The sequence below is a fragment of the Lissotriton vulgaris genome, chromosome 4_1 (genome assembly GCF_964263255.1).
Source record: "Lissotriton vulgaris chromosome 4_1, aLisVul1.2, whole genome shotgun sequence".
Lineage (NCBI taxonomy): Eukaryota > Metazoa > Chordata > Amphibia > Caudata > Salamandridae > Lissotriton > Lissotriton vulgaris.
In genome coordinates, this window is record NC_141691.1 from 1,515,362,548 (window position 1) to 1,515,388,106 (window position 25,559).

The 25,559-nt window shown below is 48.9% G+C and overlaps 1 protein-coding gene across 1 annotated transcript in view; it reads left to right on the forward strand.

The window, feature by feature from the left end:
- The window catches only part of TCEA1 (transcription elongation factor A1), a 228,554-nt gene that overhangs the window by 41,955 nt on the left and 161,040 nt on the right, over window positions 1–25,559 (forward strand). The window contains exon 3 of the mRNA XM_086965752.1: window positions 12,199–12,304. Coding sequence (XP_086821878.1) covers window positions 12,199–12,304 — 106 coding nt within the window. The remainder of the gene's footprint in view (window positions 1–12,198; window positions 12,305–25,559) is intronic.

Genomic DNA, 25,559 nt, shown 5'->3' on the forward strand with positions numbered 1-25,559 from the left:
TGGCTGATTTTGAGCCTGGCTGCCTGTGCTGCTTGTGGTGTAGTTTGGTATTCACCTGACCCTTGCTGGCCTTTGGACCCGAATACTGGATTTGTAAGTGTGGTACTTACCCGTTAAACTGCATTATTGTTTCCCCTGTAGGATAACATGGAACGGCTTCAAAAATATTCTAAGTGTCGACTTTTGAAAGTGAAAAGTATTCTTATTTAAAATCGTACTTACCTTATTGTGAATATATTGGTCTTAAAATGCAAACTAAGTATATTTTTAAAAAAATTGTTGTGGATCTCATTTTTGAGTTGTGTGTCGATTATTGGTCAAGTGTTGTGAAATAAATGTCTTACGCTCCTCTGTGTTAGACTTAAGGCTGCTCGACCACACTACCACCAATAAAGCACTCTGGGTTTTACCTTGAGCCCTGTACACATTAGGGGAACCCCTTGACTCTGTGCATGGTGTAACTACCTATTGGCGCTGGGTGCCTAATGCGTTTCAGTGGAGAAACTCAGGCAAACGGACTGCAGGCGTCGCACCGGAGGCCCAGGTGCTACGAGTGCAGGGTTGTCCTTTGAAGTTTGATTCTTCTTACTGGAGCCCCTTGCGGTTGGATGGGGTGGGAGAGGGGGTATGTTCTGGATTCAGTCTGCAGGCCTTATTGTGAAGTCCATGAGGGGTCAGCCAGCGCTGGACTTGTAGTCAGGATCTCTGGAGAACCTGTTCTGGATCAGAGTGCCTCCTGCACACGTTTCTGAGGCGTCTGGTGCAGAGTGGATAGGACTTCAGGTTCCGAAGGGCACCGGAGTCCTTTCTGCAGATTTCTTGGGGACCGATTAGCTGTCCTGTGCTGTGGAGTTCTGATCTTTATCTAAGGTCATGCAGTCTTCCTCAGGTTCTGGAAGTTGCTGGCTGCAGGACAGGTTTCATCTTCTTATGCAGGGTCTTTGAAGTTGGAGACAGGCTGGTATGACTGGGGCCAAGTCGGTGTCATCATGCTTCGCTGGCTGCACAGCCTCTTCTTAGTCCTTCTTAGGTCTGCAGGAACTGGTTTCTAGGTCTGAGGGGCCACCTAAATAATACATTTAGGGGCATTTTAGTGGGCACCTTACCTGGGCTGTCTACACCTTCAATTATGCAAGCCATCTGTGGGAGGGGGCATAGTCCTAGCCCTGATTGGAGGGGTCTTCCCATCTTCAAGATTATGGTAACTGAGAGATATGCTTCGCATCGCCACCCCACCTTAGGGGTGGAGTTGGGGAATGTGAGCACACCTCCCATTCTTCCTAGGTTCCTGCCCAACGTGGGGGTGTAAACTGGGGGCTGCCATCTGCTGCTAGCAGCAGAGGCTGGGGGTTGCATTACAAAGGCATGCTGCCTTTTGAAGCTTCCAACTTAAGCACTATGCCCTCCCTGGGGGAGGAGTTGTGACACCTCTGCCTAGGATGTACTTTGTCCCTGGGCAAAGGCTCTCGACCTAGTGGTCCAAAAACCTGTCTGGTAGTGGCAGGCTGCTTAAAGCCAGCCTGGGACCACACAAGGGTTGGTAGGTTTACGGGGGGGGACCTCTGAGGTGCCCTCTGAAAATGTTTCAATAAATCCCGCACTGGTATTGGTTCATTGAGAGGAGTAGTTTGGTACCACCCACTCTTGGGTTCTGAAAAGCTTTCAGGGGGCTGGGGAACTAAGAGTTGTCGAGTTTCCAGCCAATGTACTCTCTATTGCTTCCATGGGACTTACAATATCTTCGATTAGACTTAAATATTTTAGGGTCATATCTGATATGCTCATGCATATATGCCCTCACCTGAGATACAGTGTACCCTGCCTTGGGGCTTGTAAGGCCTGTTAGAAGGGTCACTTAACCTATACCTGAAACAGTGCTTGGTACACAGGTAGTGTTTTTTTGTCTGCACCAGGGCATACAGGCTGCAGTAGCAGTCTGCACGGCTTAGGTGAGGAGTACCTAGGGGACTCTTCAGTCCCAATGCCCTAGGTACCCAGGTACCATTTACTAGGGACTTGCAAGAGGCCTGAAGGGCCAATTGTGGAACAGTTTTAGGGTAAGGACACTTGTATTGGGAACCTGGACAGCAGAGACCTAGTACTCCACAGTCAATTGCATCAAAACCTAGGAAGAATGTGGGGGGTTACTGCAACAGAACCCCATTTTCTCACAGAGGACCAACTGAGTCACCCCCCACCCCTCCAATCTCCGAGCATTGCAAGACCTGAGCACTCAGCCCTACTGGCCTCATGGCTAGAGCCTGCAGCCTCTTTCCGCAGTGACTGATCTTCATTAAAATACATTGGCCTCCCAACGCTGTTTTGCACCATGCACCTGCTAAGTCACTGTACTATACCAGTTTGTCGAACTTGTGCTTCCTTCCATAGGATAACATTGTAGAACTCCGAATTGCACTGTCCACTTTTTAAAGGGAAAAAAAATTATATTTAAAAACGTACTTACCTGAACGTTTTTTTTATGATGCCTAAACATATAAAGATACTTTCTATTCTATAGATTTGTGTGGATCTTCTATTGAGGCATTGTGTGTATTTGAAAATGTCTTGCACTCCTTTTTGTTAAGCCTTGGGCTGCTCGACCATACAACCCTGTAATAGAGCACTCACAGCAGGGTCAGTCAAGATATTCACTCTGAAGCATGGCTGCAGCTCCTGGACTTCTTCTGTATCGAAGTAAATGAGCATGCCACATCCCTTACGTCGCATACAGGAATGCCAGCACCCATGAGCTTAAAAGGAGCACGTCCGCCATCTTGGCCATCCGGGTCCCGCCTCGACCCAGCCTAATGTTCACATCAACATTTAAGTTCTATATTAACAGCATTGACTTGTCTTTAGAGATGCAAAAGTTAGAACATATACATGTTAATAAGCACTCCCTTCCCCATAACAACTATTAGTCTTTCCATTCGCTAATTGTTTTCTTTTAGTGTAAGTACTTTTTGGGGGCTCCTGGTCTTCTATAGCAACAGTTGCCCAGTTTTGCTTTAAAATAGTCCCCTACCCCGGGACTCTGATACACCTCCTGTGGAATTGCCCCAAGCTCACGAGATTCTGGAAGGCAGTCGTGGGCGACATTGATAGCGCCTTTAAAACTGAACTTCCCGTTTCCGTGCATGCATCCTTCTGGGGCTCCCCAATGCCCTTACATAACTTCTCCGGTCCGCTAGAGGCCGACAGATCACTATGGCGCTTAATGCAGGGCACAGGTTACTTTTGGCAAACTAGGGTTCAGGCAAAATCCCGGACCACAGACAATGGTTGAATCTACTCTTGTCTATAGTTGCCAGTTTTCACCCTGTAGCATTCGCGAAAGTATGGTCCCTGTTCATCGCTATTGTGTCCAAAGAGTTCAGGGAACTGACAGGTCCATCATACTTGTTTATCATGAGACTTTTGCCTCCCGATCAGGGGGAGGTCAGGCCTCATGATCTCAAGGTCTCTGGCCAAATCAGACACTATACCAACCTAGTCTAGTCTGGATGGGAGAGGGTGGGGGTCTGTAAGGGTTTGTTCAATTTCTGTCTTTGTTTTTCTTAGCATGCACAGCATTCTACCACACTCACCGATACTGTGCTATGGCCATTGCTGTACAAAATTGGTTATGATGACCTATGCTTTTTAGGTCTCGCCGAGACTATAGGGGTTTAAATAGACTTTAGCTAGACTGGCGATTTGATGCTGTGCATGTGTGCTTTTAGGTCAATGCGCAAGCGCATTGACCTAAAATGCGCGTGCATCAAATCGCCAGCCATCTGTTCTCCAGCAGCTCTTCCCGCTCCGCCCCACAAGCTTCCCCCCCCCTGCTCTCCCCGCTCCGCCCCCTGCTGCGGCCGTGTCGCATTTCTCCTCCCCCCTCCCCCCCACATCAATGCCCTCCGTCTTGTTTACCAAATGGTCACTCCCACAGCCTTTTGCTTGCAGGGGCGTGCAGGCTAGCAGATGCAGTCCTCTCCTCGTGGGTCAGGTTACACGCACAGCACCGTGAGGAATTCCCGTGCCTTGTGGGGATCTTGTTTTCACTGCACTGGGTGATTTATGAACTTTCGGGAGTAATGTTACAAGGTCTGTAACTTAAAAACTTGAAGCAACAAAAGAAGTGTGCTTTGCAGCAGGCACATTAACCCTCTGTGCTACGTTATAATGAGTCAAACTTTTGATTAGACAAAACATAGATGTCTGCATTGGGTACACTAACCAACAGATTTATTTTGTCATCATTAGTAATCTTTCATCTCAGGCTGGGCATCAGGCCAGACGTGTGACATGAAAGTGCAGAAGAGGAGACTTTCTCTTTCAGACCCAGTCGCAGCCAGGCTTGACTCTCGTCTTAGCACCATTCACCCCGCTCACTGGAGCACGTGCACACACTGGGCATGCGGGGCAATTCTTTACAAACGGGGCCATCATTGGCAGCTGAATTAGGACAGCCTCGCGACCGAACACCACCGGAGGATGCTGTCCCCAGTGACACAAGTAGTAACATTTAGGCGCACAGATTGCCATCGCGCCTTAATGTAACTCCTTCTGTCATGACTGTGTGTGTGCCCGTGTTAGCCTGCTACTGCCTCAGAGCGTGGGATGGGAGAGGGGGCTACAGCCTGCCTACGGCAGGCACTCACAATGAGCATAGCAGCAATTGGCTATGCTCAGGAGACTGTGCGCACACTGAGTGCACCATACAATCAGACATTCATAAGGCACCAAACAACACGCACACAGAGCACAACCCAGCCCAAACATCTCTCCCTTGCGAGGTGATTTTTTTTCCTCGCACAAATGGGAAAAATGGCACCCATCTGTGTGGGAAATAGCCCAACCTGGCAACCCTGGGAGCTGCTTTCCTTCTTAGATGGCATCACGTCAGCAGCTATTCCGGGTCCCTGCCACTCCGGGTCCCAGTTCAGGCCTTTCTTTTGCACATCATTGTTTTCGGCAAATTGGTCCAATTTCCAAAAGGGTAGGGGGGGCGGGGGCACACTGCAGGTCAGCATTACATACCGCAAATCATTATGGCAGATGCAGTTCCTGTTGTTAGATGTGTTTTAACATATGTGTTTGCACAGCCAATGCTTGATGCATTCCTGGACATGTGTTTCTGAGTTATTTCGCTCCTTCAACAGAAAGTTGCAGTCGTATTGAGATCAATTACAGTTCCTTCTTCCACGTGTATCTGCTGCTGTACATTTAAATGTATATCAGTTCTCCTGCAAGAAGTGTTGTCTTCCATACTATGCTTTCCAGATGACACCATATCATCAGCGATTCCAGAGCTTTGCCCTGGGCTTGCCTTTACCTTTTAGGGTGCATTAGTACATCTGTTATAGTTGAAATGAAACAGGAAGACAACTCCCAGAATGCATTCGGCTGTTAAAAGGAAAGCTGAGCACTATTCTGTGTAGCTGGTATTGTGCTCTTACTTGTACATCCGTTCCTGTGCTATGAGCTGCTCCTGGGCTGTTAAAAATGCAGCAGTCCTACTGAGAATGTATAGGGAGTCCTGCTAATAATTGTTGCATCTGTGGCATTAAACAAGTCAGCTGCGCTGGGAGGGCTGGAGCAGCCATGCCTTAAACCTATACCAGACCGACTGAGAAGTGTGCTAAAGAACAATATTACACTTACTGTCAAGCCTGATCGGAGTGTCCCTAGTGCACAATTAATCAAAACAATCTATAGACGATTAAACAAAAAAAAAACAGAAATCTAAACTTTACAACTAAACAACGTCCTAAAAAGACAATGAAAATGTGTTTACCGTCGGCCATTGTTTACATAACCCAGAATTTAAAATCAAGACATATGCCATAAAGCGTTCAACCCATAATGCAACACTCAACTTAATATCACAATTCCTGTACCAGGAATTGCATTTCCAAACTAAATGACTGAGTCACTGCAATATGGAAGCACACAGAACACTGACTCTCTCACTCACTCACTCACTGACTCTCCCACTCACTGACTCTCCCACTCACTCACTGACTCTCCCACTCACTCACTGACTCTCCCACTCACTCACTGACTCTCTCACTCACTCACTGACTCTCTCACTCACTCACTGACTCTCCCACTCACTCTCAACACATATTGCACTACAAATGCAATAGGTGTCACATTTGCGAAAGGATAAGCTATTGGCATTGTAAATGACAATGCTATTAATGTCAAGTCAAGTCAGAGAATTTATATAGCGCACTACATACCCAGAGGGTCTCAAGGCGCTTGAGGGGGGGGTGGGGAAGTACTTGTCAAATATCCACGTTTTAAGTTGCTTTCTGAATGCTAGGTGGTTCTGGGTAAGGCGAAGGTAGGTAGGAAGTGAGTTCCAGGTTTTAGCTGCCAGGTAGGAGAAGGATCTACCTCCCATGGTGGTTTTGTTGATGCGAGGTACAGTGGCAAGGGCTTGGTTGGATGATCGTAGTTGGCGGGAGGGGGTGTAGAAGGACAGTCGTGTGTTGAAGCATTCTGGTCCGATTTCGTAGAGTGCTTTGTGTGCGTGGGTTAGGAGCCGGAAAGTGATCCTCTTATTGACGGGAAGCCAGTGGAGGTTTTTCAGGTGACTAGAGATATGTTCTTTACGCGGGATGTCTAATATGAGCCTGGCTGAGGCGTTTTGGATTTGTTGGAGTTTTTTCTGGAGTTTGGCGGTAGTACCGGCGTAGAGGGTGTTTCCATAGTCCAGTCGGCTCGTGACCAGAGCGTGGGTGACCGTTTTCCTAGTTTCGGTGGGTATCCAACGAAATGTTTTTTTGAGCATGCGAAGAATGTTGAAGCAGGATGAGGAGACGGCGTTGACTTGTCTGTTCATTGAAAGTGAGGAATCCAGGATGACGCCCAGGTTCCGTGCGTGGTCTGTCGGGATGGGTGCTTTTCCAAGGGCTTCTGGCCACCAAGAGTCGTCCCATGCGGAGGGGGAGGTACCTAAAATGAGGACTTCTGTTTTATCTGAGTTCAGTTTCAGACGGCTGTGTTTCATCCATTCGGCTACTTCTTTCATTCCTTCGTGTAGGTTAGTTTTGGCGGTGCTAGGGTCATTGGTGAGTGATAGTATCAGTTGAGTGTCATCTGCGTAGGAGATGATGTTGAGGTTGTGTTGGCGGGCGATGGCCGCGAGGGGGCTCATGTATACGTTGAAAAGGGTGGGGCTGAGTGAAGATCCTTGTGGTACGCCGCAGATGACTTCAGTGGCCACTGACTTGAATGGTGGAAGGCGGACTCTCTGGGTTCTTCCGGTGAGGAACGAGGTGATCCAATCTAGTGCTTTTCCTTGGATTCCGATGTTTCTGAGGCGCTGTAGAAGGGTGCTATGGCAGACTGTGTCGAAGGCTGCGGAGAGGTCGAGGAGGATGAGGGCGACTGTGTCTCCATTGTCCAGTAGAGTTCGAATGTCATCTCTTGCTGCGATGAGGGCGGTCTCAGTGCTGTGTTTTGCTCGGAAGCCGGACTGGGAGGAGTCAAGGGATTTGTTGGCTTCGAGGAAGGCGGCTAGCTGGTTGTTGACAGCTTTCTCGATGACTTTGGCCGGGAATGGAAGGAGCGAGATGGGGCGGTAATTTTTGAGTTTGGTGGGGTCCGCTGTGGGTTTTTTCAGAAGGGCGCTGAGTTCATCGTGTTTCCAGCTTTCCGGGAAGGTGGCAGAGTTGAAGGAGCAGTTGATGACGTCTCGGAGGTGCGGTGCTATAATGGAGTCTGCTTTGTTGAAGATGTGGTGAGGGCATGGGTCTGTGGGGGATCCTGAGTGGATGGAGTTCATCAGGCGGATGGTGTCCTCAGTGGAGATTGGGTTCCAGTCATTAAGGATGTTCGAGGGGGGTGAAGGTCCAGCAGATGGTTGGGTGGGTTGGTCTCCGGGTTGGTTGTCGAAGCTGTTGTGGATGTCTGCAATTTTGTTTTGGAAGAATGAAGCTAGGGAGTCGCAGAGGGCTTGAGAGGGGGTGATGTCGTTAGAGTTGGCCGAGGGATTGGTAAATTCCTTGACGATGTTGAAAAGTTCCTTGCTATTGTGGGCGTTGTTATCTAGTCGGTCCTTGAAGGCGGTTTTCTTGGCCTTTCGGATCAGTTGGTGGTGAATGCGGGTGGCGTTTTTGAAGGCGTCCTTGGTGTTGGTGGATGGGTCTTTTTTCCAGGCCTTCTCAAGGGAGCGGCAGAGTTTCTTGGATTTCTTAAGATCATCGTTGAACCAGAAGGCCTTCTTGCTGCCAAGTTTGCTTTGTCGTTTTTTCAGTGGTGCTAGGATGTCGGCGCTGTTGGATAACCATAGGGTGAGGTTGGTGGCGGCTTGGTCGGGGTTTGAGGAGTAGGCTGGGGGGTTTGGAAGAAGCGATGAGGAGATCTGATCGATGGTGATTTTGTTCCAGTTTCTTTGCAGAGTTGGTTGTGGGTGGTTGTTGGGTTTGGGCTTGTTGTAGGTAAAGTGAACGCAGCTGTGGTCAGTCCAGAGGAGAGCCGTAGTGTGGCTGAAGGAGACATGATTGCTGGAGGAGAAGATAGGGTCGAGAGTGTGGCCTGCGATGTGGGTGGGGGAAGTGACCAGTTGTTTGAGGTCCGAGGTTGGTGAGGTTGTCCAAAAGGGTGGTGGAGTTGTGGTCGTTGTTATTTTCAAGGTGAAAATTGAGGTCTCCCAGAAGGATGTAATCTTTGGAGGGGAGCGCGTGTGGAGTGATGAAGTCCGTGATGTCCTCGCTAAATTGTGCGCGGGGTCCTGGTGGCCTGTAAAGGAGGGTGCCTCTGAGTGTGGTCTTGGGGTCGATGTGGATTTGGAAGTGTAGGTGTTCAGAGTTGGCGAGATTAACGTCAGAGCTGGTTGAGATGTGGATGGATTTCTTATGGACGATAGCGATTCCTCCTCCTGTGTGGCCGGTACGGTCCTTGCATATGATCTTATAATCTTCTGGGATGGCTATGGTGATGTCTGGGGCGGAAGAGGCGTTCATCCATGTTTCTGTTAGGAAGGCGACGTCCGGAGAGATGGTGTCTAGTAGATTCCATAGGTCAATGGCATGCCTGTGGACCGATCGGGTGTTGAGCAAGATGCATTTTAGGTGGTTGGGGTCGGGAATCTCAAACTTTCTTCACTGCCTTTGCCAGTGCTTGTTAAATTGTGTCGTAAGCACAGTCCATTGCAACTGCGGAGCCCAGCCATTTGAGGTGTTATTTTTTTCATACAGGCATACAGCCAAAGGGACCTAGATGCTGCTTCACACAGTACCAAGGCCATTTCACCCCCTCACCCACTCATCCTAATACACCCTCACACCCTCAACCCCCTCACAACCCTCTCACCCTCACACCCCTTCACCCTCAGCCCCCTCACCCACCATTACCCTCATCCCCTCACCCTGACTCACACCCCTCACTCACCCTCACACCCCTCACTCACCCTCACACCCCTCACTCACCCTCACACCCCTCACTCACCCTCACACCCCTCACTCACCCTCACACCCCTCACTCACCCTCACACCCCTCACTCACCCTCACACCCCTCACTCACCCTCCTCACACCCCTCACTCACCCTCCTCACTCACACACCCCTCACTCACCCTCACACCCCTCACTCACCCTCACACCCCTCACCCACCTTCACACACCTTCACACCCCCTCACACACCCACTCACCCTCACACACCCACTCACCCTCACACACCCACTCACCCTCACACACCCACTCACCCTCACACACCCACTCACCCTCACACACCCACTCACCCTCACACACCCACTCACCCTCACACACCCACTCACCCTCACACACCCACTCACCCTCACACACCCACTCACCCTCACACACCCACTCACCCTCACACACCCTTCCCCTCACCCTCACACACCCTTCCCCTCACCCTCACACACCCTTCCCCTCACCCTCACACACCCTTCCCCTCACCCTCACACACCCTTCCCCTCACCCTCACACACACTTCCTCACCATCACACACCCTTCCTCACCATCACACTCACACTTCCTCACCATCACACTCACACTTCCTCACCATCACACACCCTCACATCCTCTCACCCTCACAAACCCTCACCCACCCTCACACCCCCTAACCCTCACCCTCACACCCCCTCACCCTCACACCCCCTCACCCTCACACCCCCTCACCCTCACACCCCCTCACCCTCACACCCTCACACCCCCTCACCCCCCTCACCCTCACCCCCCTCACCCTCACCCCCCCTCACCCTCACCCCACTCAGTGCTACAACACATATTGTGTTACAATAGGTGTCACATTTGCGGAAGATAAAACTATTGGCATTGTAAATAACAAAGCTATTAATTTCGCTATTTTCAAAACAAGCACATACATAATGTGTCCTTTTACAATACCAATAGCTCAAACTTTCCTAATGCGAGACCTATTCCATTGCTGTGCTTCTCTCCCCTGCTGCACACTCCTGCTCTCTAGAGATGTGGCCTAACGACCAGAGCTGCCATCTAAGTCACGTAAATACAAAACATGTTGCATTCCAAATGCTATAGGTGTCACATTCGCAAAAGTTATAACTATTGGCATTGTAAATGACAAAGCTATCAATTTAGCTATTTTAAAAAGCAACAAATAAAATATTTGTCATTTACAAGACCAATAGCTCCAACTTTTCTAATGCGAAACCTATTGCATTTCCAATGCTTGTTTAATAAGCTTGCGCTGCCTCAACCTCATGTTCCCTATACGTGGCTGGTCCATTCTGGGTTGTAGGCGACATGCTGAGTATTACCACGCCCACTCGGCAGTTACTAACTTGACTTGTTTGGATTTGCTCATTGGTAGATAACTGAACTTCGCGGCCGGCCCGTAATGGGTTGTAGGCAGCTTGCTGCTCACTGAACTAGGTTGCAGTTTGCCAAACCCACATAGTTTGGCCTCTTCTGTTTCAATTACATCCCTTAACTTTTGCAATTCCATTGTAGGCTAAGTTTGCACTATGAATTGAGATAGGTGGGTCTGCAGATTTAGAATGCCTGCAGTTTATTTCCTGGTAGCAAGAAGACCCAAAACTCCCACTTTTCCCCCACCAAACCCGAACCATGCTGTCCATCTCTTGCCTTGACTTGTTTATCAGGGTCTGGTTGTATGCTTAGCGAATGGGCATCCAGCATTCATAGCTGATGTGGTTTGACCCACTGAGCACCACTATCTTTCTTTTCATAATTTAATAGAAGATTGTTACCACACACTCAATATGCAACATTCTGTGGATAGTTCTTAATAGATTGTTGAACCGGAGATGCATCCAAGTCGGACTGAATGTTAAACACCAGCAGTGTATTATTAGCGTATGTAAAAAGAACAAAAATTAAAAGCCATTGTTTCCTAAGATGATGAGCTGGCAACTCAATGAAGTTTTAAAAAATGTTAAGTGCCGATAATGGAGTGCGCCCCCCCCCTCCCCTTCCCCCCCTTCCCCCCCTCTGGTCAAATCCATATCCAAAACTGACTGTGTCCCATGGCTTTGACGGAAGCTAAAATAAGCGTGGGGTTCTAGAAAACTGAAAGTTCAGCATTTACATTCCCATAATTGATCTTTGCTACTAGAGTGTGAATTGAAATCGGATGGTAAACTAGTGTAGTGAGATCCAATGAAGTTCTCGGTAATAGAGGGTTAACCATTGCTTTTCCAAGAAGCAAGGACATACCTGAAGAAGCATATAGTTGGTTTGGGTGACAAAATATTAGTTGGGAGTTAGCGAGGGAGAACTGTCAGTGGGTAGGGCAAAATCAATGGCATGAAAATCTATACTATCTATAATTCGAAACCAGGCACAGGTTTGCTTTGATTTTAGGTACAAAAAATTATTAAAGTTTGTCACAGGCGTCCGTGAATTGTTTCCCGGAAAAGAGTGTTATGGAACTATTTATTTCTGCACAGTAAGAGTTCATAACCGAACTGCATGTCCCTGCACAGAACTATACCTGCTTTTGAAAGTGACCTAAATTAAACTGCTTTTGTGTCTTGTAGTACAACAAATCACTACCTGCTTACTAGTGTTGTAATTTCTCACTGCAGATTCTAGATTATTCTAAATATCTACCAATATACTTTTGTTCTTTCAGAGGAAAGAGCTAGAGCTCAGTGTTTAATGTGTAATGGTTTAAAGGGTTTTATCTCTCTAAACCTGGAGTCCAAGTATCTTCAGCAAAACTGTTTCTTCTCTGTTGCAGTCAACAAGAATAGGAATGTCTGTGAATGCAATCCGAAAGCAAAGTGCAGATGAAGATGTCACATCCTTGGCAAAGTCTCTAATCAAATCCTGGAAGAAACTATTAGGTAAAATAGCCATGTGTGATTTTCTTTTAAACAATCTTTCTGAAATGTGGGATGAGTTTATGTGGGATTGTATTTTCCAACCTTTATGTGACAGTTGTCTATTTCATTAAAAAAATAAGCTATGCTTCGAAGGGTGCATGTTGTATAAGGGTAATCCATTTATATAGTTATTGTTGAGTGCCTAGAAAGGCAGTGATTCAGCAGGCAAAGCTTTAAACCCCTTCGCTGCTGGGCCTTTTCATCCCTGTGCCAAGCCTTTTTTTTTTTTGGCTATTTGGGGTAGTTCGTGCTTAGGCCCCTGTAACTTTTTGACCATATAAGGTATCCACACCAAATTTGCTTCCTTTTTCCCAACATCATGTGTATTCCCTTGGAGGGGAACCTAGAAATTAGCCACAATACAGCAAAAAAAACAATTGTTGGGGAAAATGTGGAAAAAAGGGCTCCAGATGAAAGCGTCTTTTTTTTTTCCCCCCTGCAAATCGTATCAGAAAAGGGGGTGTGGGCTGAAATCGCCATCTTCCCAGCTTTCAGGGACAGGCAGACTTTTGTCAGAAAACCTTTTTTTTTTTTTTTTTTTTTTTTACAGTTTTGGCATTTTTGTGGGAAATGGCCTATGTTTGTGCTTGCAACCTCCTTCCAGTTAATGGTAAAAATGGGTATGAAAGCATTTATGGATCCTGGAAAGCAATACATTTTTAGAAAAGTAGACCACATTCTGAATTCAGCAAGGGGTCATTTGTGTAGATCCTTCAATGTTTCTTCATAGAAACTAACCGTTTCACAGTGAAAAATGACCCGTTTTTGCCAAGGGCCTAGCTGTAGTGTTTGAACCCTAGCTCTGCCAGCACCTAGGGAATCCTAGCAAACCTATACATTTTTTAAATCTAGACACCCGGGGGATGCTAGGGAGGTAGGGCTTGCGTGGATCCCCCAACATTTCCTTACCCAGAATCCCCTGCAAACCTCAATTTTAGCTGACAAAATCACTTTTTCCACACATTTTTGTGTGGGAAAGTTGTGGCATCACCGGGCTGACAAAAATTTCCTACCACCCAGTGATCCCCTAGGTCTCCATATAAAAATGGTGCCTCACTCGTGTGGGAGGCCCAAGTATCCACTGTATGGCAAGACACAGCCCCCAAAGGAGAGCGACCCTTGCCCAAGGGGTCACTCTCTCCCCCACGTACAAAAATCCCTGGTGGCCTAGTGGGCCCTAGATGAAAAGACCAGATCTGCCCTTTCCCACCGCCCACATGGGGGCAGACAGACAAAAACATAGGCGCCAAAGGGGAGTGACTCTTGCCCAACGGGCCACTCCTGGTGGTCCAGTGGGCCACTCAAAAAAATATTATGGCGAAATCTGTCCTTATTTCGCCATTTTTTGCAAGAGTGGACATGGCACACAACCCTTTTTTGCCATGCCTACTTAGCACTACAAGTGGTATAGATAAGTCAGCCCTACAGCAAGCCTAACAGTCCTAAGGTAGGGTGCACTGTACCCATATGTGGGCATATCTGCATGAGTGGATGTGGATGATATCTAAGTTCCCCACTGGATACACGAGTGCACAGGGAAGCCATACCGGGCCCATGGGCTAGACACCCGTGATTAAGAGTTTCCCAGCTACATGATGGCTTCACTGTACCCCCAAGGTGTTGGGTACCAAAGCAACTCGTCTTGCTACACCCACACTGATGCCAGTGCCAAAGTTTATTAATATATGCCCCCAAGGGGGACCTTGGAGGTTCTTTGAAAACCTACCAATACCTAGTGTGTTCACTGACTGGTCTCGCCCAGCTATCCATTCTAGACCAGTTTCTGACCCCTTGAGGTGAGAGCCTTCGCTCTGAGAGGTCAGGAACAACGCCTATTCTGGGCGAAGGTGTCCACACAGGAACTGCATTCCAGTTCAGTAGCTTCAAAGGCCCTACTGCCTTTTGGTATACGACCCAGATAGTAGAGATTGCCACCACCCTGTCCCTACTTTTTGGCTGCAAGACAGGCGGGAAAATTAGTAAGATTAGGAGTGTGCCCACATCAAGACACCACCACTTCTAAGGTGGACTAGCTGCTGTGGGCCCCACTTTTCAAATTCCTTTATCTTGTTTTGGAAGGAATTAGTATTCTAGGGTCAGGGTAATGCCCACTCCCCACAGGGAATGGATATTTAGAGGGTGTAGACACCCTAAAGTTGGCATCCCATTGGTTTTTGTCCGTCACTCCCCTTAATGCTCCTACATTGAGTATTTAGATGGCACCCATGAAGCCAAGAATTCCTATTCGACGGATTAAGAGCAGGTCACTGCCTGGCGAGAACTGCAACAGAACTGTGGACTTTTGGTGCAAAACCCTGCCCGTTCTCGGCCCTCTCTCGACAATTGCCACAAAGGGACTTGTCCTATGAGCTGGAGAACTACCAGCACTTTGTAAATCGCCTACAGTCTCCCTTGGAGTAGAGAAGCTACTCCCCCTGCAGTCCGCAGGCACCAAAGAGCTGAGTCCGGTCCACCGCCTTACAGCTCCCCCGCCCGACTTGACTCCGCAGACGACCAGGAGATGGTGTAGTGCTCTGGAGGGTCAGATCTGTCTTTCAACGGAGTGTGAAGACACCAAGACCAACCTGAACCATGCAGCACCAACCCCCGGGTTACGGAATACCCTGCACCGAACACCAACCGTGAGAGTCCGGTCCAGATTCCCACTGCACCTGTACCAAGCAGCCATTGGGGGACGTCCGCATGGCTGAGACCCACTTTGTATGTGGCAGTACTGCGTTGCTTTTGCCCCTGCCCACTGTTTGTCGCTGACTGCGAGAAGCGTCTTTGCACAGCCAGCCAGCCGTGCCGACCTTACCACACTGCTCCCTAGCCGCCCAGCCTGTATTTTGAAGAGCCGTCTGTGCCTCTTGCTCCAAGACCCCATGCGATCTAAGCCTCCATTTGGGGGCTTTTGGACTTGTCCCAAAGTCACCCTTGTGCAGCCTATTTTCAGGTGCCCCCTCACCGTAGCACACCCAGCTACAACCTCACCAGCACCCAGCTCACTATGAAATCCGGGCTGCTCCCGAAGAAGTGCTGTTAGTACTTTGGACCTTGGCCCACTACAACTCCAAACTATGAAGGTGAACCCTTGAATGAGACTGTACCTACCTTTTATGAATTTCTGACTTTTCCTTAAATATGATTGCACTGTGCATAAAGGCGCATAACTTTGAAAGCTTTACTTTACCTGATTGAATTGCTATTGAACACAGTGCTTATCTTTTGAACAAAGTTCTTGGTTTTGAAACATATAAAAAGAAATGTTTATTTTTCTAATTTGATCTTGGATTTATTCTTTGAGTGTGCGTCTGTTATTGCCTTGGTGAGTGCAATATATGCTTATCAGTACCCTCTGATAAGTCTAACTGCTTGCCCACACTACCACAAAATAGAGCATTAGTATTATCTTCTTTAGTCTCTGTAAGCCAATTGGGAACCCACTAGACCCTCCACAGTGTACTTTATTTTAGTGCACTATGTAGAAGCAGCCTCCTACAAGTAGGGTACCTTAATACCACGCATTGTCTTTTTCTGATTCAAAACAGTCTTTAGAAGATCAGTTTAAAAAAAAAATCTGTGATTACATCTATTCTCAGCAGTTAATTTTATTTTCGATATTTAATAATCTCTGTACAACAAACCGAAATAGGAAGCAATGCATTGCGTTTAATATCAACACAAAATCCGAAAGAGTGATGTATATTAAGCGAAAGGAGTTCATACGTACATAATACATAGATTTTTGTTCTAAATGTCCACGTTCACATTCCTAGAAACATTACAATTCTTTGATTAGGCTCTTCACAGCCACATTCCTAGAAACATTACAATTCTTTGATTAGGCTCTTTACAGCCACTGTGTCCTAGAGACCGATCTTGGGCACGTGAGATGTGATTCTCAAATCACTGCAAGTAATTTGGGTCTTTAGCTGTGTTTGACTAGAACAGACTCTAAGAAAAAGGCTGCATGCAAATTTGACAGGGCCAATATCCATAAAACCAAATGAGACATGTCGACCATATCTAAACACTTTTTTTTCCCAAGTTGTAGACAAATTGTAATGTAAAAATAGAAATTGATTTAGGTGCTGTCAATAGTTTTAGCACAAAGTGATGCTTTTTTCTCACTTGTAAAGAGACCAGGTTAAGATAGCTCCCAAATACTATTACCCTCGCAGGCAGATTACTTATGTTCGAGGCATGTGGGCTGCTGAATTCATATCTGTGCATAGATCGCCGCCTAGTGTTGGGTCCGGATGATTGCACATTGTTGTCCTGGAAGAGTCTTTGAAGTATCACGAGATAGGTGGCTCCTCCCCTTGACTACAGTGCGCATGGGCATCGACTCCATCCTCAGATTGTTTTTTTCCGCTATTGGGTTCGGATGTCTTTAAATTCCCTATTGTCGGAATCGATGGAAAACTTTCATAAGACCAAAAGGTCTTTAGTCTAATACGTCGGTATAGTCTTGCGTTCGGTCGGGTTCTTCCAGCTCGGCTCCGAGCCTGATTCCATACTCCCGCATACTTTCGACGCGGAAGGCCCAGTCGACGCTTCGGACCTATCGACTGTTCATCATGGAACGTACTCCATTTAAGAGATGTCCCGTGTGCAACTCGAAGTATCCCCACGTTGACGTCCACCCGGTGTGTAACAAGTGTCTGTCGCCGGACCACGATGAAGCCAAATTTATGGCTTGCTCTCACTTCAGGTCCAAGAAGACACTCAAGATTCGACGTGCTGCGCGCCAGGAGGCCCAGCATGCTGCACCGGCGCCTGTGGACATCTTCGATGCAGGGGATGTCGAGGAAGAATTTATCCAGGACATTACTGAGTCAAACCCCGCGTCGGACTACGACGCAGATGAAGAGATGTTCGAGACTGAAGAAGTCGTCGAGGAGGTAGGAGACGACGACGGGGCCCTCGGGTCCATGGAGGATAGCTCGGACGAAGAGCTTCCCCAAACAGACTCAGGGGCCGTGCCAATTCATAAGGCTCCGGTCGGCCACGGACATTGCAGTTGAGCTTCACCCTGGCAAAACGAAACCGAATGTGAAACCTACGGCCTCGACAAAAAATGCGCAGGTGCCATCCTCGACACCGAAAGTGCGTGTCACTTTGGTGGGCTCCAAGGCCTCGGAGCCCTCGGCGCCGAAGAAGCCGAAGGGTGCTGTCGAGCCGAAGGCTCAAGTCAAGGGCGTCGAGACCAAGTCTGCCGCGCCGACGGCTAAAGTCAAGGTGGTCGTGCCAGGCGCGTCGGCGCCGAAGACGGTCGACACTAGCAAAGGCCTCGGCGCCCCGAAGACAGCTATCGGCGCCCCGAAGACAGCTATCGGCGCCCCGAAGAAAGCTGTCGGCGCCCCGAAGAAAGATCTCGGCGACCCGAAGAAACGGCTGGATGACCCGAATGTTCTGGCGACTCCTCGTCAACAGGGCAAGGCCAAAGGCGGAACACACCGAGAGTCGACTCAAAGTGAGGCCTCGAAGGATTCCGTCGAACCGGCGCGCCCGTCCGCCGAGTTCACTAAGAAGGTGACGGACTCCCTGCAGCGCATCCGGGACAGGACCTCATCGGTCGGTCCGAAGGATCATCCACCTTCGAAACCGGTGGACAAACCACATAAGGAGTCCACGCCTATCCATTTTACGTTGCCGCCTAAAACGGCGCCAAAGGCTTTTGCTCCTAAGGCGGTCCAAGGTGTTCCCGAGAAGGTCTCCTCAGTGCCGAAGTCGTCGGCGGGGGTCCACGGCCCACAGCCTCGACTACCTTCAGTGGAAGAGCATCAGGAACACTTCATTGATGCTGAAACGGGCAGACTTTCCCTCCTCAAGTGAAAAATCGACCCGGAGCGCCCAATGGAGTCCTACAAGATCCCTCTTAAGAAAAACAAGGACTCTGCTTTCACTCCCGCCTTGGTAGAACCACTCTCCCCACAGGCTCATAACGTTTCGCCCACTTACTCTGATGTGGACGTTGGTGAGGGAGATGATGAGGACGAGTACACTTATCCTAACTATACAGACCCTGAGGATACCAACGAACCCTGGGTTGCTGGTGCTGACCCAGGTGATCCTCAGGCTGGGCAGGACCCTCAGCTGTTTTCTGCAAAAACGTCTCCTACAGAAGACTCTGCAGCTTTCAATGCCCTCATTGAACGGGCTGCTAACAATCACAACGCCCAGCTACATGCTGACCCTGTGGATGTGGATTTCCTTTTTGATACCTTCTCAATCTCAGAAAAAAATGTTAAAACTCTGCCTATGCTGAAAGGTGTTATAAAACATGCTGGAGAGATATTTAAAGAACCTACCAGGGCAAGGGTAATTAACCCTAGGATTGAAAAGAAGTACAAGTCAGCGCCTACTGATCCTACCTACATCAAAGGACAGTTGCCTCTGGACTCCCTTGTCGTATCAAATGCCCGAAAGAGGGCTAATTCTCAGACTACGGGTGATGCTCCTCCCCCAGACAAAGTATCCAAGGTCTTTGAGGCATCGGGGAAGAGGGTAGCAGAACAGGCAGCCAACATCTGGTGCATTTCCAATACACAAGCGCTACTAGCGAGGTATGACAGGGCACACTATGACACACTGGAGACCCTGTTGCAGCATCTGCCTGATGAATACAAGGAGGCGGCTGAGATGCTGATTCAGGAAGGGAAGCTCATCTCAAATGCTTCTATTAAGTGCGCTCTGGACGCGGCTGATACCGCAGTCAGGGCTATCAACACTAGTGTAATGTTACGGCGACATGCCTGGCTGAGAATCTCTGGATTTAAGCCGGAAATTCAGACAACCATCCTTAATCAAACAGTGAATCCAGATCACCTGTTTGGCCCGGAACAGTTGACACCACCCTGGAAAAAATAAAAAAGGACACAGAAACTGCTAAGTCCATGGGTGCCTTGCAGTCCCAGCAGTTTCGGGGTGGGTCTTTTCGTCGCTCAAGCACTAGAGGCGTTCCCAGAGGCCAGCTCTCCCAGTCCACGCAGTACTACAAGGGCAACACTCAATCCACATACACCAACAAGAGTCGAGGTGGATATCGTGGTAACAGCACCAAGGGCAGAGGTCGTGGAAACAACAGCTCCAGATCCTCTGCCACCAACAAACAGTGACGCCTTGTCACTGCCCCCCGACCACACAACACCGGTCGGGGGAGACTCCAGCAGTTCTTGCCAGTCTGGAAGTCCATCACCACAGACAGGTGGGTCAGAAAACTTGTCCGATACGGTTATTGTCTGGAGTTAACGTCCACTCCACCCAACATGCCCCCAAGACACCGTCCTATGTTGGCCGAGCATTTGCACTTCTTGCAGCAGGAGGTCACCGTTATGCCTCAAAAAGGAGCAATAGAGCTCGTGCCTGTGCACGAAAGAGGCACAGGGGTCTACTCCCTCTACTTGTTGATACCAAAAAAGGACGGGTCCCTCAGGCCCATCCTGGACCTCAGGCCACTCAACCACTACATCCTGTCGGAGCACTTCCACATGCTGACCCTGCAGCAAGTGCTCCCGTTGCTCAGTCAGGGGGATTTTCTCGCAACTTTAGACCTAAAGGATGCGTACTTTCACATTCCACTGCATCCTTCACACAGGAAGTACCTCCGGTTTACCATACAAAACCAGCACTACCAGTTCAAGGTTTTACCTTTCGGGGTCACCACGGCACCCAGGGTGTTCACAAAGTGCCTGGCGACATTGGCGGCACACCTCGGGGGACGGAACATCCATGTCTACCCTTATCTGGACGACTGGCTCATCCAGGCAAAGTCGGACCAGCAGTGTGCCGCCCACATGTCCCACACCATTCACCTCCTGCACGATCTGGGATTCTCACTGAATTACCCAAAATCCCACCTCCAACCCGCCCACATACGGCAGTATCTGGGTGCGACCATAAACACTCTGGCGGCCACAGCACAGCCGAATTCAGTGAGGGTCAGCAGCATTCAATCGCTGATACAGAAGTTCAGACCTCCACACTCGCTTCCAGCCAAAGTGTTCATGCAGTTGATAGGCATGATGGCCTCCTGCATCTCCATAGTCCCGCACGCGAGACTACATATGCGTCCGCTTCAGGAGTGCTTAGCACGTCAGTGGACTCAGGCTCACGGACAGTTGAAAGACCTAGTGTTGGTGAGCGGTCGGGCATACAACTCTCTGCATTGGTGGAATCCACGCAACCTTTGCAAGGGACGACCGTTCCAAGAGCCTGTGCCGCAGATCATCCTGACGACGGACGCTTCTCTCCAGGGAGGGGGGGCTCATGTACTCCATTACACTGTGCAGGGACTGTGGACGCAACAGCAACGGAAGATGCACATCAATGTTCTGGAACTGATGGCGATCTTCATGGCACTAAAAGCCTTCAAAGTACATCTGCAACAAGGTCGTGTTGATCCGGACGGACAACATGACGGCCATGTACTACATTAAAAAACCGGGAGGAACACACTCTCCGCAGCTGTCTCATCTGGCTCAGAGCATGTGGAAGTGGGCCATTCAGAGGAACATCTTCCTCATGGAGGAACACCTCCCGGGCAAGGACAATCAAATGGCGGACCTGCTCAGCAGGTACAGCCACCAAATGCACGAGTGGGAGATACATCCATCAGTACTCCACCCGTACTTCCAAATGTTCGCCACAAAGGAAAGCGCAAAATGCCAAAGCTTTGCCGCCAGGTTCCCACACCCACAGTCGCAGGGCAATGCGATATGGATGAACTAGTCAGGCAAATTTGCGTACGCTTTCCCCCAGCACCTCTGATACCGCTGGTGGCACGCAAGCTCAGGCAGCACTCAATGACTCTAATCCTGGTTGCTCCAACGTGGGCTCGCCAGCCATGGTACACCACGTTTCTGGAACTGTCCGTGGTACCGCATCAAAGGCTGCGCCTCACACCCAGGCTTTTGACGCAGAGCCATGGTGACATTCAGCACCCAGATCCGCAACAGCTCAACCTGGCGATCTGGCTCCTGAGGTCCTAGAGTTGGGCTACCTAAACTTGCCTCCTGACTGTATGGACATCATCCGGGAGGCAAGGAAGCCCACCACAAGAGCATGCTATGCGGCAAAGTGGAAGCGGTTTGTCATTTATTGTGCAGACCACAACATTAACCCGCTAGATGCGTCTATTCAGAACATCATTTGTTATCTTTTCCATTTGTACAAATGTAATCTGGCTTACGATTCCATTCGCATACATCTGTCCGCGATGGCCGCTTATCTACAGAATAGGCAGCACCTCTCCCTTTCCAGGGTGCCTGCCATTAAGGCCTTTCTAGAAGGACTCAAACGAGTCATTCCTCCACGGACTCCACCAGCTCCGGAGTGGAACCTCAATGTGGTCCTCACCCGGCTGATGGGTCCTCCCTTTGAACCACTGCATTCCTGCGATATTCAGTTCTTGACGTGGAAAGTGGCTTTCCTTATAGCGATTACATCGCTGCGACGAGTTAGTGAGCTACAAGCTCTAACTATCCAAGAGCCATTTATTCAAATTCATTCCAACAGGTTGGTGCTTCGCACTAACCCTAAATTCCTTCCTAAAGTTGTGTCTCAATTTCATATTAACCAAACTATTGAATTGCCTCTTTTCTTTCAAAATCCTGAGTCATTGGCGGAGAGAATGCTCCACACCCTTGACGTCAAGAGGGCCCTGATGTATTACATCGATGGGACCAAGGATTTTAGGAAAACTAAACAGCTTTTTGTTGCCTTTGCGCCAGAACACAAAGGTAACCCCATTTCCAAGGCGGGTATAGCTAGGTGGATCGTTCAATGTATTCAGATCTGCTATCTGAAGGCCAAACGTACTCTCACCTTCCACCAAGGGCCCACTCCACCAGGAAGTTGGGGGCCTCTATGGCTTTCCTTGGAAATATTCATTTGGAAGACATATGTAGAGTAGCCACATGGTCAGCCACACACACATTTACAAAGCATTATTGTGTTGATGTGCACTCCAAACAGCAGGCAGCTGTAGGGCAGGCTGTTCTAAAAACACTTTTCCAAACTGCTGCAGCTGGCACGGGCAGCCGCCGTTAATGGAGGGACTGCTATGTATTCTATGCACAGATATGAATTCAGCAGCCCACATTCCTCGAACCGAATATGCTACTTACCAGTATGCATCTGTTCTTGGCATGTAGGGCTGCTGACATTCATATCGCCCGCCCTCCTCCCCGGCGCCTGTAGCAGCTGCAGAATTCACATATGCTTCTAGCATGGTCATCATTCACTGAGTTTCACTCCATCTTGGCCACAATGGCTAAAAAACAATCTGAGGATGGAGTCGATGCCCATGCGCACTGTAGTCCAGGGGAGGAGCCACCTATCTCGTGATACTTCGAAGACTCTTCCAGGACAACAATGTGCAATCATCCGGACCCAACACTAGGCGGCGATCTATGCACAGATATGAATGTCAGCAGCCCTACATGCCAAGAACAGATGCATACTGGTAAGTAGCATATTCGTTATTTGAAGAACAAGGCGAGGGCTCATTCCAGACTGCTGTTCTGGGAAGCACAAATAATCTGGAGATGGCTTATAGCAAGAGATTGCAAGTCATGATGATTCATCTTCCGGGGCTGCAGAATTTTCATCATTCTGAGAAAACCCCAATCGGGTTTTCAATGGTGAAGTGCTGCAAAGCGTTGTTGGCGTCTCCAAGTACTATCAACTAGGGTTGAAGGAGAGTTCTTTGATAAGATTGGGCCAAGAGGTTTTTGTATGCTTTTCCTCCCATTACATTGGTCCCGTTGTAGGAAGTTGGCCCTTTATATAGTGGACCAAAACAAGGTACACTGTGTGAAGTGTCCAGGCAACTCTTATTGGTTTATAGAGACAAAAATGATAACACTAAATGATCTTCTGTGTTTGATTGGGAGTGTGGGTGAGCAGTTTAGGCTTTTCGGAGGGTAGTGCTAAGCATTTGTTGTACTCGCAAAGGCAATGCATGAGACACATTCAAGAATAAATCCGATACCAATTTAGAAAAATAAGTTGTTTTTCTATATATTTTAATACCAAGAACCTTGGTATTTAGTAAGTACTTTTTTAGATATGAAGTTTCACATGTAAGTAAAATGTCACTTAAATGCGTATATATGCAGCAATGCTTCCCTACGGGAGAAAATTCATATGCTGCATACAGTTATATACGGTCAGTTTCTGGGGGGTCTTTTTCGGGACTTAGGATCGTGGGGGAGGGCAAGTCCAGAGTACCACTAGCAGTTACTCGTTACCTGCCTTGGGGCGTCCAGGTGCAGAAGTGCTGGTTGGCTTATTAGCTCTGCGCACTATGCCGGTGGAGGCCACTTAGAAACAGCCTGCAGAGGGGGACGGGTGCAAGTCTGGGAGCTCCCAAAGGGGCTGAGGAAGCTCTGGCCACAAAGGTCCTGAGAACAAGAGGACACAGCCGGTTCGGTGGTACTCTGGATGGGGCACTCTGGTGCAGAGTGTAAAGGTCGACTGGGCTCTGTGTGTCCTAGGGCCTTGCTGTTGTCGGTATCGCTAGTTAAGGGTGCAAAAATCAGGATTGCTGGGCTACTCTGCTGCTGACGTTCCTCAATGTTTGTTCAGTCTCTGGGTAGTGGGAGTCTGGATTGGACTCTAACTGGCTTTCTATGCTGCAAGGAACTCCAGTACCCAGCGTATTTATCCTGTTGGTCCTGGTGTCCTCTCACTGAGGGGAGTGGACAAATCAGACCTTCAGGAGCACAGGATTCTGACTGGCTGGGGACCGGCAACTCTGTGAACCGGACTGTGCGTCTTCAGTGCCTGGTTGTATGACAGACACGCATGGCTATGGGGAGAAAACCTAACCTAATGGCTAGAGCGTTTGACCTCTAAGCGGGGAACTGGGTTTGAATCTCTGCAAGGGACATTCAACATCCTGCGATTCTGGGTAAATCACTACATCTCGCCATGCCTAACAAAAGTGGTGTGTCCATCTGTAATGCAGCCGGTGCTCATGTAAAGTGCTCTGATACCTTTGGGTCAAGCTCCCACTATATAAAACTCTGGGGGGAAAAATCACACGCAGGTAAATCTACTACGCAGCCCCAACAACAAATGTGTCTAAACGGATGCCTTTAACAGGCAATGACTGTTAAAGGAATGTATGAAATGAAATGAAAAAGAAACTTAATAAAGCGCTCTGCGGCCAAGCGGCTTCCTGGCGCTGGGAAAACACATCAGTATCTACAGAGGGACCCAAGAGGTTTAGCCAGGGAATGCCTGAAGGAAAAGAAAGGTTTTAAGAGCTTTGCGAAAGTGAGAAAAAATAGGAATAGAGCGGATAGAGAGAGGGAGGCTGTTCCAGAACTGGGGGGCCAGCACAGAGAATCGGGTGCCCCCCAGTACGTGATTTGCGGAAGCGAGGGACGTGAAGGAGAGAAAGTGATGAGGAGCGGAGGTTGTGGCTTGGGGCGTGAGAGGTGATAAGAGAGTTGATGAAGTGCGGGGCAGAGCGAGCATGCACCCGAAAGGCCAAGCAGGCTAGTTTAAAGTAGGATCTAAGGTGGACCGGGAGCCAGTGGAGGGACTTGAGAGCGGGAGTGATGTGGGAGGATTTGGGGAGGCGAAGGATAAGGCGGGCCGCCTGGTTTTGGATAGCCTGGAGGCGGCGAGTTTCGTAGGCAGGAATGCCTACGTACAAGCCATTTCCGTAATCCAAGCGGGAGGTAATGAGGGCCGTAATGATGGTCTTGAGAGCGTCAACAGAGAAGAACCGGGAAATCTTACGGATTAGACAAAGGGAGGAAAAACAAGAAGACACAACGGAACTGATTTGGGCATGCATGGACAGATCATTGCTGATCTTGATGCCCAAAGTCCGAACAGAGGAAACTGGGGAGGGGGGGGGGCCGAAAGAAAGGGGCCAGTGAACTGGGGACCAAGGGTTAGAAGAGCCTCCAGTAAGTACGAGCTCTGTCTTGTCCGGATTGAGCTTCAAATGATTGAAGCTCATCCACTGGGAAATAAAAACAAGGGTGGAACAAAACTTGGGAAGAGAGTCAGCTGGGGATGAAAGATCAAAGACGAGCTGGAGGTCATCTGCGTAGTTGTACACAGAGACCCCCAGCTCGAGAAGAGAAGAGATAAGGGGGCGGATATAAAGATTAAAGAGAAGTGGGGAAAGGGAAGAGCTTTGAGGGACAACACACGTAACAGGGCGAGGGGGAGCAGAGAACCCAGAGAG